Source organism: Halichoerus grypus, chromosome 3, assembly GCF_964656455.1.
Source record: "Halichoerus grypus chromosome 3, mHalGry1.hap1.1, whole genome shotgun sequence".
NCBI classification, from domain to species: Eukaryota; Metazoa; Chordata; class Mammalia; order Carnivora; family Phocidae; genus Halichoerus; species Halichoerus grypus.
In genome coordinates, this window is record NC_135714.1 from 146,137,641 (window position 1) to 146,152,244 (window position 14,604).

Below are 14,604 nucleotides of genomic sequence, written 5' to 3' on the forward strand. Positions count from 1 at the left end.
TTTTTTATTTTTTTATTTTATTTATTTTTTTAAATATTTTTTTTTAAAGATTTTATTTATTTATTTGAGAGAGAGAGAGAATGAGAGACAGAGAGCATGAGAAGGAGGAGGGTCAGAGGGAGAAGCAGACTCCCTGCCAAGCAGGGAGCCTGATGCGGGACTCGATCCCGGGACTCCAGGATCATGACCTGAGCCCAAGGCAGTCGCTTAACCAACTGAGCCACCCAGGCACCCTATAGTCATTTTCTTGTTTTTTCTTTTCTTTTTAAGATTTTATTTATTTGACACAGAGAGAGCACACTATCCAAGGGGGGGGGGAGTGGCAGCAGAGGGAGAGGGAGAAGCAGGCTCCCTGCAGAGCAGGAAGCCCGATGTGGGGCTTGATCCCAGGACCCTGGGATCATGACCTGAGCTGAAGGCAGATGCTTAACCGACTGAGCCACCCAGGCGTTCCTTATAGTCATTTTCTTTGAACTCTTTAAAGATATAATTCTTGTGTCATTTGCTTTCCATTATTTCTGTTGAAAAGTCAGCTATCAGTCTTATTTTTTCCCCTTTTTGTCTATTTTTCTTTGTTTTTGGTTTGGTTTTTAGAAACTTAACCAGGGTTGCCTAAGTGTGGTTTTCTTTGTATTTATCCTGGCTAGGGTTATTAGAGCCTCCTGAATTGTGACTTGATTTTTCTTTTTTGTTTTAATCTTTGGATAATTTTGACCGGTGAATCCTCAAGTGTTGTTTCTGCCATTCTCTCTCCCCTCTCCTTTTAGGACTCCAATTACATGTGTTAGATCTTTTCTCTGAGATCCTTGTGTTTCTTATGTACTTCTCTGTTTTTTGGGTTTTTTTTAAATCTTTTTTTCCTTTTCATTTGGATATTTTAACTCATTTTGGGTAAATACCAAGGAATGTAGTAGCTGGCTCATATGGTAAGAGTATGTTTAGTTTTATAAGAAACTGCCAAATTGTCTTTTAAAGTGGTTGTACCATTTGCATTCCCACCAACAGTGAATAAGAGAGTTCCTGTTGCTCCACATATATGTCACATTTGATGTTGTCAGTAGTTTGGATTTTAGCTGTAACAACAGATGTGTAGTGGTATCTCATTGTTTTCTATCAAGTTTTGAATTTCAGTTATTTCTCAGCCATCAAATTTCCATTTGATTAATTTCCTATAAATTGCTATACTCTGGGAGAAATTCTCTGGTTTTTTTGAACATATTAATCACTTGTTTAAAGTCCATACCTGAATATTCTATACAAACCTGTGAGTCTGTATGTGTTGCCTGTTTTTTCTTTTGTTTTTCCAGTCTTTTGACCTTGACTTCAGGTATGTTTTGTAATTTTTGATTGAATGCTGGATATTGTATACAAAAAATTATAGATACTCTGGATGATGATATTTTCACCATAGCATATTTAATTTTTTTCTTGGTAGACAGGTAGTCTAGGAGCAAATTACATTGACCCCATTAAAGATCAAGAGAATTTGCAGCATGGTTTCAGACTTTCTAAGAGTTAGTCTATATTTTGACTTACTTTATTTTTAGGACATAGCCCTTGAGGATTTTAGTAGAAAGCTCTGTGTTTACTAAGACTCCTTCTCTTTGTTGGGTGCTGAAATTTAGTTTTTATCTCCCTGCATTTTGAGACTACGGACAGCTTTGCTTATCAATTTAGTCTCTTAACCACTTTTTGCTTAGTTTCTCAGCCTCTTGCTCATAAAATTTAGGAACCATAAATATTTTTAGGGGAAAAGTATCATAGAATGTTCTGTTCTGTCTCTTTTCTCCAGGATATTGGGCCATTCAAGTCCACATTGGTGATTCTGAACTTCAGATCTTGTCTCCTCGACCGCATAAGATTGCCAAAAGCTCCCCCTTTCACATTCTGCTGGGGTTCTCAGTCTCTATACTTATGAATTAAGAAAAGGCTCAAGGGCAAAAAGTGGTTGAGACTGTTGAGTTTACCTGCTTCACTTTTTTTCAGAATCTTGGCACTTTAAATTCTTACTGCCTTGTATGCTCCCTGGCAGTTTTGGATATTCTTTGATTTAAAAAAATAAATACAGAAAGAAAATATAGTATTTTGCTATTATTAATTATTTGCTCTCTTCATCACTGTATTTTTTCCTAATTTTAATTATGAGGTTATAAACCAGATAAACACAAATATTCATATCAGGTGACATTTAATAGTCTACCCATTTTCCTGTGTTTAAGTAGTTTCTTGGCCCTTTACCTGGGATACAGGATTAACTCAAGGAAGTAAAACCCCTAGGAGGACCTAACTATTTCCTTCTTTCCACACTGCCATCAAGTGTTGATGATGTTTTTATTTGTGGTTTTCAATAGGAGAGAGTACCAATGAAGAAATACAAAAAAGGATTTTTTGTTGCTCTTTTTCTCACCTGAGAAGATACTTTTCCTAGAACAGTATCAGTAGACTTTTTCTTATATCACTGGCTAGAATTGGGTCATATGCCCATACCTACACTGATCACTGATGAAGAGGAATGGGATTACTGACTGGTTAGAAGAATCATAATTTGTTCCTTAAAATTAGGCACAATACCAATCAAACAAAATTAAAATTCTGTTAGCAAGGAAGAAATTGGAGTACTGTAGGGTAAGCAACCATTGGTGTTTTCCATATAGATTCTGTCCTTGAACGTAGTCTAGTTGAAGGTACAAAATGTGGAACAGCAGTTGACAGTTAACTATGTAAGTGTTAAATTGGGTGGTACAGATTTTAGATGTTACACTTCGAAGAAAAAGGATATTATTTTGATACCCCTTTAGAATTGCAGAGTGTTCTAGAAGGGGAGATAATACATGAAGTCCCAGCAATAGGAAAATGTATTATGTTGTGAGACGGTAAATGTTCTTTTGTAAGATAGTGATATCCTTTCTTTCAGCATAGCTGATATGGTCCTGTTAACAGCGATTGGAAGGGTAACATCCTAGAAGAAATGGGGGCCTCAGATTAGATCAACCCTCATCCTAGGGCAGATGCAGATGTCAGAGGGAAGAGCTCGTTTCTGTGTCTGCTTAATATCTGGGGAGCATTTAAGTGGACAGTAGGACAAGCAGTTAGTTGTGTATTAAATATTCTTTCATGACTCTGTGTCTTTTTTTTTTTTTTTAAGATTTTTATTTACTTATTTGACAGAGAGAGAGAGAGCACAAGCAGGGGGAGCAGAAGAGGGAGAAGCAGGCTCCCCACTGAACAGGGAGCCCAATGCGGGGCTCGATCCAGGACCCTGGGATCATGACCTGAGCTGAAGGCAGTCCTTAACCAACTGAGCCACCCAGGCGCCCCTGTATCTTTTTAGTATACCAAAAAAAAATAAGGAGTTAATCACTGGAAAGTACTGATAGTGTTTTGGCATATGTGTTGAATGAAGATCTGTTATGTTTAGTGGCTTTTAAGTTGTAGACCTGAATTTACATCCTGGCTCTGCCAGTTACTACCTCTGTAAGTCACTTAGCTTCTCTATGCCTTTGTTTTTTTCCTCTTTAAAGAGTAGTAGTACTCGCTAAATGATTGCTCTGAGAATTAAGTGTGTGTAGAGACTTTAATACATAAATAATGTATATAGAATCTTTAGCACAGTAACTAACTCATGGTAAGGACTCAGTGTATGGTAACTATTTCTGTTTTCTTCTGTGTTCCTTTCCCATTGGATATTGGATTCTATCTTCTGGCAGATATAAAATATTTTCACAAAGGACATCTAACCTCCACTTTTCATTAAGAGGCCTTCTAATGGCTTCTATTCAGTCTTAGGCTTTGTTAGGCTCTTTAATTTCCTAAGGAAAACTGGCTGAATGTAAGTAAATAGCTCTCTTATAATTCCAAAAGATAATTCTTTTTTTTTTTTTCCAAAAGATAATTCTAAAATCACTGCTATATAATGTATTGCAAACCCTCAGCAAAAAAAAAAAAAAAATAAATAGATAAAAATAAATTAAAAAAATACACACATACACTGGTGACTTCTGAAACCTTCTGTACAGTCCATCTCTCCAAAATACTCTAAAATACATCAATGAATCCTGCCAGAATATCATAAATAATTGTCTATACTATATATTAATGATGCCTCCAGAAGCAGTGTAGCCCAGCAGACACCTTGATTTTAGACTTCTGACTTCCAGAACTGTAAGAGAATAAATTTGTTTTCTTTTATTTTTTTTTTTTTTTTTTTTTTTTTTAAAGATTTTATTTATTTATTTGACAGAGAGAGAGACAGCGAGAGAGGGAACACAAGCAGGGGGAGTGGGAGAGGGAGAAGCAGGCTTCCTGCCAAGCCGGGAGCCCGATGTGGGACTCGATCCCGGGACTCCAGGATCATGACCTGAGCCGAAGGCAGTCGCTTAACCAACTGAGCCACCCAGGCGCCCCTAAATTTGTTTTCTTTTAAACCACAAAGTTTGTGGTAATTTGTTACATTAGCAGTAGGAAACTGATACATATATATCATTTAAATAATAATACGCGTATTATTATAAACAGTTTCAGACTTATAAATACCCTGAAAAAGATCTTGGAGACCTCCAGGGGTCTATAGAACACACTTGACCCCACATTTAGAATTCTATTTTAAGATAAGCCAGCTACAAAATGCACATTGGGTAACTGAATAAGGTGACTTGTATTATAAGCTCTAAGAGTGGAAGGGCTTATATTAAAAGGGCAAAATCTTTATATATATATAATGTGAAGTCATTTCTCTTAAAATACTGTTTTTTAAGATTTATCTATTTATTTGACAGAGAGAGAGAGAGAGATCACAAGTAGGCAGACAGGCAGGCAGAAGGAGAGGGAGAGGGAGAAGCAGGCTTCCCGCTGAGCACGGAGTCTGATGCGGGGGATCATGACCTGAGCTGAAGGCAGATACCCAACCGACTGAGCCAACCAGGCGTCCCTTAAAATATTATATATACATGTGCACACAACTTTGGAGGGAAATACACCAAAATAATGATTTTACTCTTGGTGATGGAATTTGGGTGCTTTTAATTTTCTTCATGCTTTGCAGTGTTTTCCAAATTGTCACCAGCTTGGCTATAGATCTGTAAAACTGAGCTGAAACTTACAAGGAATTATAAGGTGTATTTGTTAATATAGGAGGATAGAATATATTTCTTTAATAGTTTGTTGACTTGCTTTATAACTTTTAAATATTTAATCACATGGCAAATGGGTCTTCCTTTGTACTCTTGGTCTGGGCCTTGTAAATGTTAGGGTTGGGCTTGTGCCCAGCTGTCATATCTCCAGGTCTTTGAACATGTTTCCTTTGCCCATATACCAATTATTACTTGTACTTTGCTTCTCACGTTAGGCCTCATTCCCTCTGGAAAGCCTTACCAGACTTCTCAGGTTTGGGCTAGGGGCCCCTCCTATGTAGTTAATTGTATTGCTTTTACTGTGTTTGCTTACTTGACTTTCCTTACTTGCCTTTTTCTTTATAACCTGCCCTCCTCTTACATTAAGCTGTACTTTCAGTATAATTATCCCAGTAAATCTTGTTGGCTTGTATGTCGTTTATTTTTCTGCCTACATAGTTTTAGAGTGATCCATTATGTATTGATTACATATTTTAACTCTTGATAAGCAATCTTATTTTCCTTATTTCTAAACTTGGTGAGGATGGGATGTTAGTATATCATGGACAGCCACATATGCTGTTTATTTTATCCTCCCTTCTTACAATGCCTAATATACTGGCATGCACATAGCAGAAGCTCATTAAAAGTTGCTGTTTTATAAAAAAAAAAAAGTCTATTTTAACATATTTGCCAATCATCTTTTATGATTTTTAGGAGCATTTTTTCCTTTTTTATTTATTGAATTAATATGGCTATATAGAGAAAAGTTTTGGTTTAACTGGACACCTAGGAAGCCTACAGTAGGATATTCAGTGGAGTAGCAGGAACTATGAATGTACCTATATTGTTACAGCTTTATTGCAGAGGGGCCCACCACAGTGGTGGTGTGGTCTGAGAGGAAGAAGGCACGGGATAGAAGATATTGCCTCTATCAATATCTGGCTCCCTGACATTACTCATTGTCATCACTTCTATTTCTCAGTTTTCGTATCTGAAAAATGAATGCAAAATATCTGTTCTACCCACCCAACTCAGCTCAGCTTTTGAAACAAAATAAGATAGCTTTTTAAAAAGAAAGGGTGAAAGTGTTGCTATTATGTATGAGGGTCATTTGTGGCAATTTTGGCTTGGGTGCTCAAAGTTTAAAATTATTTACACTTTGTGCAGCTTTCAGATTACATCATGACATTCAGGTAGATTATCCTGGGTTCACAAAAGTCTTAAATGGTTAACTCTAGGACTTAATAATGGATTTCTCTGGAGAGATGCTGATTGTAGAACTGGGCAGGGAATATACAAGATGAGCCCAGATTATGTGTAGTAGGAGAAGTAAGGAAGTGTCAAAAAAAACAAACAAAAAACAAAAACAAAACAGAAGGATGAGGGATTGTCCAAGGAACACAGGAACTAGCCTGAAAGAGCTCCAAATAGCCAAAACTGGAACAATTTGAGCAACAAAATAAATAGTGCACAATTGGATTGTAACTAAAGTATAAAATAAATATAAATGAGCATGTAAATATGATGTAAATGATAGACATTGATATAAATAATCGAATGAATAAATAAATGGAGGAAAAGAGACAAGTCTCCCTTGTAGAAGAATTCCAAATAATTTATGTAAATAGGGCTCCTGGGTGGCTCAGTTGGTTAAGTGACTGCCTTCGGCTCAGGTCATGATCCTGGAGTCCCGGGATCGAGTCCCGCATCGGGCTCCCTGCTCAGCAGGGAGTGTGCTTCTCCCTCTGACCCTCCCCCATCTCATGTGCTCTCTCACTCTCTCTCTCATTCTCACTCTCTCAAATAAATAAAATCTTTAAAAAAAAAAATAATTTATGTAAATATTCCACCCTCATGGAAGAGGAGCTTACTTCCTACCTCTTTCTCTTAATGGAGGGCTAGACTTAGTGACTTACTTCCAAAGAATAGAATTGGAAAAGAAGGGGAAAATAGTAACTTTGCAGTGGAGAAATGTGGCAGACACTGCTGTAACCAAGTAATGAAGGTTAATATCACCAGTGATGTCATGTGGATATTACATACCCCTAAAATGTGACAGGAAAGACACTTCACCTTTGTGATAATTCTTTTTGAAGACCCATAATTCCACTAAAACCACAAGAGAAACAATAGACAGACCTGTACTGGGGGGGATATTTTGCAGGACACTTAACCAGTCAAGGTCATGAAAAATCAGGAAAGACTGAGAAATTATCATAGGCCAGAGGAGTTTAGGGAGACATGTTAAAATACATTGTGATATACTGGATTGAAACCTGGAATAGGAAGAGGACATTAATAGAAAAATTGGTAAAATTTAGATAAGGTCTGGAGTTTACTAAATAGTAATGTACCATTGTCCATTTCTTAGTTTAGACAAATGTACTATGGAAATTTAAAATGTTAACAGTTGAGGAAACTGAGTGGGAGGTATTTGGGACCTCTTTATACTGTCTTTGCAACTTTTTGTAAATCTAAAATTAGTCCAAAATAAAGTTTATTTTAAAAAATGAGTTGGGAAGAGTTAAACTTTTAAATAATGAAAGCAAAATATGTTTGTTGTAGGAAATGTGAATGATAAAAATATAAGGTAGTAAATGAAAATCTTTTATAATCCTACTACTCATAGATAACTGATAATTTTGGTATTTTATTCAAGACTCAATTCTATGCATATTCCATTCAGCAAATAATTATTAGGCTCCTTTTGGGCCAGACACCATGCTAGGTGCTTGGTGATTGAATTGTTGCTAGGGTAGAAAGTCTGAGTTGGTTGCTTTCTGTGAATAAGAATAACGAAGTTCTTAACACCATTTGTTGAAGAGACTGTCTTTTTTCCAATGGACATTCTTTCCTGCTTTGTTGAAGAGTAGTTGACCATAGAGTTGAGGGTCCATTTCTGGGCTCTCTATTCTGTTCCATTGATCTATGTGTCTGTTTTTCTGCCAGTACCATACTGTCTTAACCAACTGAGCCACCCAGGCGCCCCAGTACCATACTGTCTTGATGAGGACAGCTTTGTGATATAGCTTGAAGTCCAGAATTGTGATGCCGCCAGCTTTGCTTTTCTTTTTCAACATTCCTCTGGTATTCGGGGTCTTTTCTGGTTTCATACAAATTTTAGGATTATTTGTTCCATTTCTTTGAAAAAAGTGGATGGTATTTTGATGGGGATTGCACTGAATGTGTAGGTTGCTCTAGGTAGCATTGACATCTTCACAATATTTGTTCTTCCAGTCCATGAGCATGGAACGTTTTTCCATTTCTTTGTGTCTTCCTCAATTTCTTTCATGAGTATTTTATAGTTTTCTGAGTACAGATTCTTTGCCTCTTTGGTTAGATTTATTCCTAGGTATCTTACGGTTTTGGGTGCGAGTGTAAATGGGATCGACTCCTTAATTTCTCTTTCTTCTGTCTTGTTGTTGGTGTATAGGAATGCCACTGATTTCTGTGCATTGATTTTATATCCTGCCACTTTACTGAATTCCTGTATGAGTTCTGGCAGTTTTGGGGTGGAGTCTTTTGGGTTTTCCACATAAGGTATCATGTCATCTGCAAAGAGTGAGAGTTTGACTTCTTCTTTGCCGATTTGGATGCCTTTTATTTCTTTTTGTTGTCTGATTGCTGTGGCTAGGACTTCTAATACTATGTTGAATAGCAGTGGTGATAGTGGACATCCCTGCCGTGTTCCTGACCTTAGGGGGAAAGCTCTCAGTTCTTCCCCATTGAGAATGATATTCGCTATGGGTTTTTCATAGATGGCTTTTATGACATTGAGGTATGTACCCTCTATCCCTATACTCTGAAGAGTTTTGATCAAGAAAGGATGCTATACTTTGTCAAATGCTTTTTCTGCATCTATAGAGAGGATCCTGTGGTTCTTGTTCTTTTATTAATGTATTGTATCACATTGATTTGCGGATGTTGAACCAACCTTGCAGCCCAGGGATAAATCCGACTTGGTCGTGGTGAATAATCCTTTTAATTTACTGTTGGATCCTGTTGGCTAGTATTTTGGACAGCCTCATGCAGAAGAATGAAACTGGACCATTTCCTTACACCACACACAAAAATAAACTCAAAATGGTTGAAAGACCTAAATGTGAGACAGAAGTCCATCAAAATCCTAAAGGGGAACACAGGCAGCAACCTCTTCGACCTCAGCCGCAGCAGCTTCTTTTTAGAAACATCACCAAAGGCAAGGGAAGCAAGGGCAAAAATGAACTGTTCGGACTTCATCAAGATAAAAAGCTTTTGCACAGCAAAAGAAACAGTCAACAAAACCAAAAGACAACTGACAGAATGGGAGAAGATATTTGCAAATGACATATCAGATAAAGGGCTAGTATCCAAAATCTATAAAGAACTTCTCAAACTCAACACCCAAAGAACAAATGATCCAATCAAGAAATGGGCAGAAGACATGAACAGACATTTTTCCAAAGAAGACATCCAAATGGCCAACAGACACATGAAAAAGTGCTCAACATCGCTTGGCATCAGGGAAATCCAAGTCAAAACCTCAATGAGATACCACCTCACACCAGTCAGAATGGCTAAAATTAACAAGTCAGGAAACGACAGATGTTGGCAGGGATGCGGAGGAAGGGGAACCCTCCTACACTGTTGGTGGGAATGCAAACTGGTGCAGCCACTCTGGAAAACAGTATGGAGGTTCCTCAAAAAGTTGAAAATAGAGCTACCGTACGACCCAGCAATTGCACTACTGGGTATTTACCCCAAAGAGACAAATGTAGTGATCCGAAGGGGTACGTGCACCCCGGTGTTTATAGCAGCAATGTCCACCGTAGCCAAACTATGGAAAGAGCCAAGATGTCCATCGACAGATGAATGGATAAAGAAGATGTGGTATACATATATATACAATGGAATATTATGCAGCCATCAAAAAGAATGAAATCTTACCATTTGTAATGATGTGGATGGAACTGGAGGGTATTATGCTGAGTGAAATAAGTCAATCAGAGAAAGACATGTATCATATGATCTCACTGATATGAGGAATTCTTAATCTCAGGAAACAAACTGAGGGTTGCTGGAGTGGTGGGGGGTGGGAGGGATGGGGTGGCTGGGTGATAGACATTGGGGAGGGTATGTGCATTGCTGAGCGCTGTGAATTGTTTAAGACTGTTGAATCACAGACCTGTACCTCTGAAACAAGTAATACATTATATGTTAAAAAAAAAAGAAGATAGCAGGAAGGGAAAAATGAAGGGGGGGAAATCGGAGGAGGAGATGAACCATGAGCGACTATGGACTCTGAGGAAGAAACTGAGGGTTCTAGAAGGGAGGGGGGGTAGGGGGATGGGTTAGCCTGGTGATGGGTATTAAAGAGGGCACGTACTGCATGGAGCACTGGGTGTTATACACAAACAATGAATCATGGAACACTACATCAAATACTAATGATGTAATGTATGGTGACTAACATAACATAATAAAATAAAATTTAAAAAAAGGCATGATGAGATGGTTATATCATGAATCTTCTCAGTTAAGTTTTTTAGAAATTCTTAAAATTAAGTTAATAAAATACTACCACTACCAAAAAAAAAAAAATACTACCTCTACCATTTAGTGGCTGTCTATTGGAAAAAGGTCAAAACTCTTTCAAATGGTCTACTCAGAATTATTTTTAGAAATAAATAATTCTAAGGTTCATGTGATACTTAGTCTAAGCAGTGTCATGTTCTTAATAAATTTGACACTCTTTGTATTCTGTTGCCAACTGCCTTGTAAACATTTTCTGCACCTGCATCTCCAGGTCACTTCAGTCAGAGCAACCTATTTCACCTACCTAATATGTGTGGAGTAAGGGACTTCCCTAATTTGTGTGTTTGTGTAAGAGCAAGGTAATGCATTTAGGGAAAACTAACCCATACTAAGTTTATGAAGTGCTGTAATTGAAGATATTACTAATGAACAAAGAAAAAGAACTTGGTATTATAAAGTGATACCTTGATAAAAATAGCCTAAAATACCAATGGAAAGCCAGCCAAATACTGATTATCGTCACAAAGGTCATTGGAGGGGCGCCTGGGTGGCTCAATCAGTTCAGTGTCCGACTCTTGGTTTTGGCTCAGGTCATGGCCCTAGGGTTGCAGTATCGAGCCCAGCATTGGGCTCTGCGCTCAGTCGGAGTCTGCTTGAGATTCTTTCCCTCTGCCCATCCCCCCCACATATGCACACTCGTGCGCACTCCCTGTAGAATAATAAATAAATCTTTTTAAAAAATCATTGGAGGGGCGCCTGGGTGGCTCCTTCGTTAAGCATCTGCCTTTGGCTCAGGACATGGTCCCAGGGTCCTGGGATCGAGCCCCACATTGGGCTCCCTTCTCGGTGGGAAGCCTGCTTCTCCCTCTCCCACTCCCCCTGCTTGTGTTCCCTCTCTCGCTGTCTCTCTCTCTGTCAAATAAATAAATAAAATCTTAAAAAAAATAAAATAAAAAACAGTTTTTTTAAAAGTCCACAGAAAGTTAACTGAAATTCAGTCAAGGAATAATTTTTGTGTGTGTACTCTACCTGTCTCACCATAATGTCATGAAGTCATCACATTTCTCCTGTGCATGTAGAACCTTACCTATGAACTGTTCTTAGAGTTAAGAAAATAGTTGGTTAAATCATGTTTTGTGTTGTGGGTCCAATTAAGAATTTTATTTGAAAAAGCTTTCAGGAGTTATGAGCTAAGCCTATAACATCATATGGTGAAGTAAATACATAAAATCTATGGATCTTAAACAGTTCCAACATACTGTCATTTAGAGGAAATTCCTTGGAAGAAGCTGTGCTTAGAACAAATAAAAGTCAATGTACATACTTACAAACTTGTTTTCTGTAACTGATTGAGACTGTAAATAAGATTAGACTAGAGTGGTTTAGGGTAGGGAAGCAAAAAAATAAATATAAATCCACATTAGATGTTAATAGAATTAAAGATAGGATAAATTTCTAACTCAAAAACTTTTGAATTGTGAAATGTAACATATACCAGAAAAATGCATAAAGCATAATTTTACAGCTTAGTGAGTTATCACAAAGCAGGGACTTTTGCAGCATAACCAGATTAAGAAAATAAAGTATTGGGGCTACTGGGTGGCTTAGTTGGTTGAACATCCAACTCTTAAGTTTCAGCTCAGGTCATGATCTCATGGATCATGAGATCCAGCCTGCCTTGGGCTCAGGGGATAGTCTGCTTGATTCTCTCCCTCTGCCTCTCCTCCCTCTCATAGGCCTGTGTGCGCACACATGTGCTCTCTCTCTGTCCCTCTCTCTCTCTAAAATCAATCAATCAGTCAATCAATCTTTAAAAAAGAAGAGAAAGCATTACTATACTTCAGAAGCCTCCTGCGTGTACCTTAACAATCACAACCCTTTTCCCAGAGGTAAATATTTTCTTTGTAACTTTTTTTTTTTTTGATGATCTAAGTATACGTCCTTAAAATTATAATTTAGCATTGCCCGTTTTGGAAAATTACAGATTATTAAATGAATGGAATTATATGGTATGTATTTCTTGCTTGTGTTTATGCAATGTGATTTTCAAGAATCTTTTATATTGCAGGCAGTAGGTGTTTGTTGCCATGTTGCTCTAGACTGTATTATTCTTTTTTATGAATATACCATAGTTTACCTGTTTATTTTAATACTGATGGATCTTTGAATTATCAGCAGTTTTTGGTGGTTACAAACAATGCTACTTTGATTATTTTGCATTCCTTCTGGTGGATATGTGCGTAAATTTCATTTGGCTGAATTTGTTGCAGCATAGGTTATGTTTTCCATAGTGGTGTTTCCATTTACACTCGGGAGAGCTTCCTTTGCTCCACATTCACCAACCTCTTGATATTGTCACACTTTTAATTTTGTCCATCTGTTGGCTAAGTAATGGATTCAGATTGTGGTTTTGATTTGCATTTCCTTGGTCACTGAGGAGCATTTTTTCATGCTAATTGGCTATTTAAAAAATTTTTTTGAAGTACCTATTTAAGTCATTTGCCCATTTTTCTGTTAATGTGTCTGAGAGATTTGTAAAAGTTCTTTATTTTCTATATAAAAGCTTTTGTTGGTCATATCGTTATAAATATTTTCTGTTCTGTGGGTCTTGTTTCATTTTCTGTTGTAGTCTCTTTGGGCTGCTATAACAAAAATACTACAGACTGGGTAACTTAAACAACAAACATGGTTTTCAGTTTTATTTTTATGTATTGCTCACAGTTTATTTCTTACAGTTTTGGAGGCTGGGAAGTCCAAGAGCAAGACACTGGCCGACTCAGGGTCTGGTAAGGAGGGGTTGCTTCTGGTTCATAGTCTGCCATCTTTTTGCTGTGTCCTTGAGGTAACTCTCTAGAGTCTCTTTGAAAGGGCACTAATCCCATTCCTGACCACCCTCATGACCCAATAACCTCCCAAAGGTCCCACCTTCAAATACCATCACATTGGGGATTAACTTTCAATGTAAAAATTTGGTGGGATACAAACATTCAGTCTGTAGCATTCTCCTAATGGACAAATTATGAACAAATATTCTTACTTGTAATGTGGTCCTGTGTATTAATCTTTTGCTTTATGGCTAATGATTTTTGTGTCTTAAGAAAAATTTCCCTACCCTGAGATCATGAATATATTTTCCTGTATTATTTTGTAAGAGCTATATTTGCCTTTAGGTCTATAATTACCTGAGTGGTGTGTGTATGTGTGTGTGTGTGTGTGTGTATGTGTATGTATATGTAGGTGAATGGATTAAGGTGTATTTAATTTTTTTCCATATAGATAGCCAGTTGTCCTAATGCCAATTACTAAGAAAATCACTTTTTATTCATTCTTCTATAATGTAACCTCTGCTGTATATCAAGGCGCATATGTAGGAGGATCTATTTCTTGACTCTTTATTCTGTGTGACTGGTTTGTTTATTTATTTTAGCTGTATGCCAGAGGCATTCTGTTTATAATGTTACTGTGATTAAAACAGTCTCAGTATCTGGTAAAGCAAGTCCTCTCACTTTATCTTTAAGATTGTCTTGATTATTTTAGGGCCTTTATTTCTATGTAAATTTTAGTGTCATTTGTCATAAAAAAGCCTGTTGGGTTTGTAACTAGAGCCCAAGGATGCAAGAGCACCTGGCTCCCGGGGTCCCAAACAGACCAGGTTTGGCCACTCCCCGCTGACAAAATTCGAAGGTAGTGAGACAAGTGATGGTTGAAACAAGAAGGGAGTTTATTTCAATGAGGCCAATGCCAGGAAGATAGTGGACTAACGTTTCAAAGACTGTCTCCAAAGTGCAGAAAATACTCCTAGGTTTATATAAGGAGAATGTGGGACAAAGGTTGATGGGGACGTGCAACATGGGCCGTAAAGGTCAGTCAGGTTGATCATTGTCTTGGTGTAAAAAAATGTGGGGTCTTGCTGGTGTCAGGGCAGTTATTATTGCTTGAGGGGTAGTTTGAGTTCCCATTACAGGATGCTTTGCCCATT

The 14,604-nt window shown here is 37.5% G+C and overlaps 1 protein-coding gene across 6 annotated transcripts in view; it reads left to right on the forward strand.

The window, feature by feature from the left end:
• The window catches only part of CLCN3 (chloride voltage-gated channel 3), a 92,168-nt gene that overhangs the window by 15,471 nt on the left and 62,093 nt on the right, over positions 1 to 14,604 (forward strand). For 3 of the 6 annotated variants that reach the window (XM_036085546.2, XM_036085545.2, XM_036085552.2), the window contains exon 3: positions 13,361 to 13,411. The exons of the other annotated variants lie outside the window; for them this stretch is intronic. In XM_036085546.2, the coding sequence (XP_035941439.1) occupies positions 13,361 to 13,411 (51 nt within the window). The remainder of the gene's footprint in view (positions 1 to 13,360; positions 13,412 to 14,604) is intronic. 6 annotated transcript variants of the gene reach the window in all.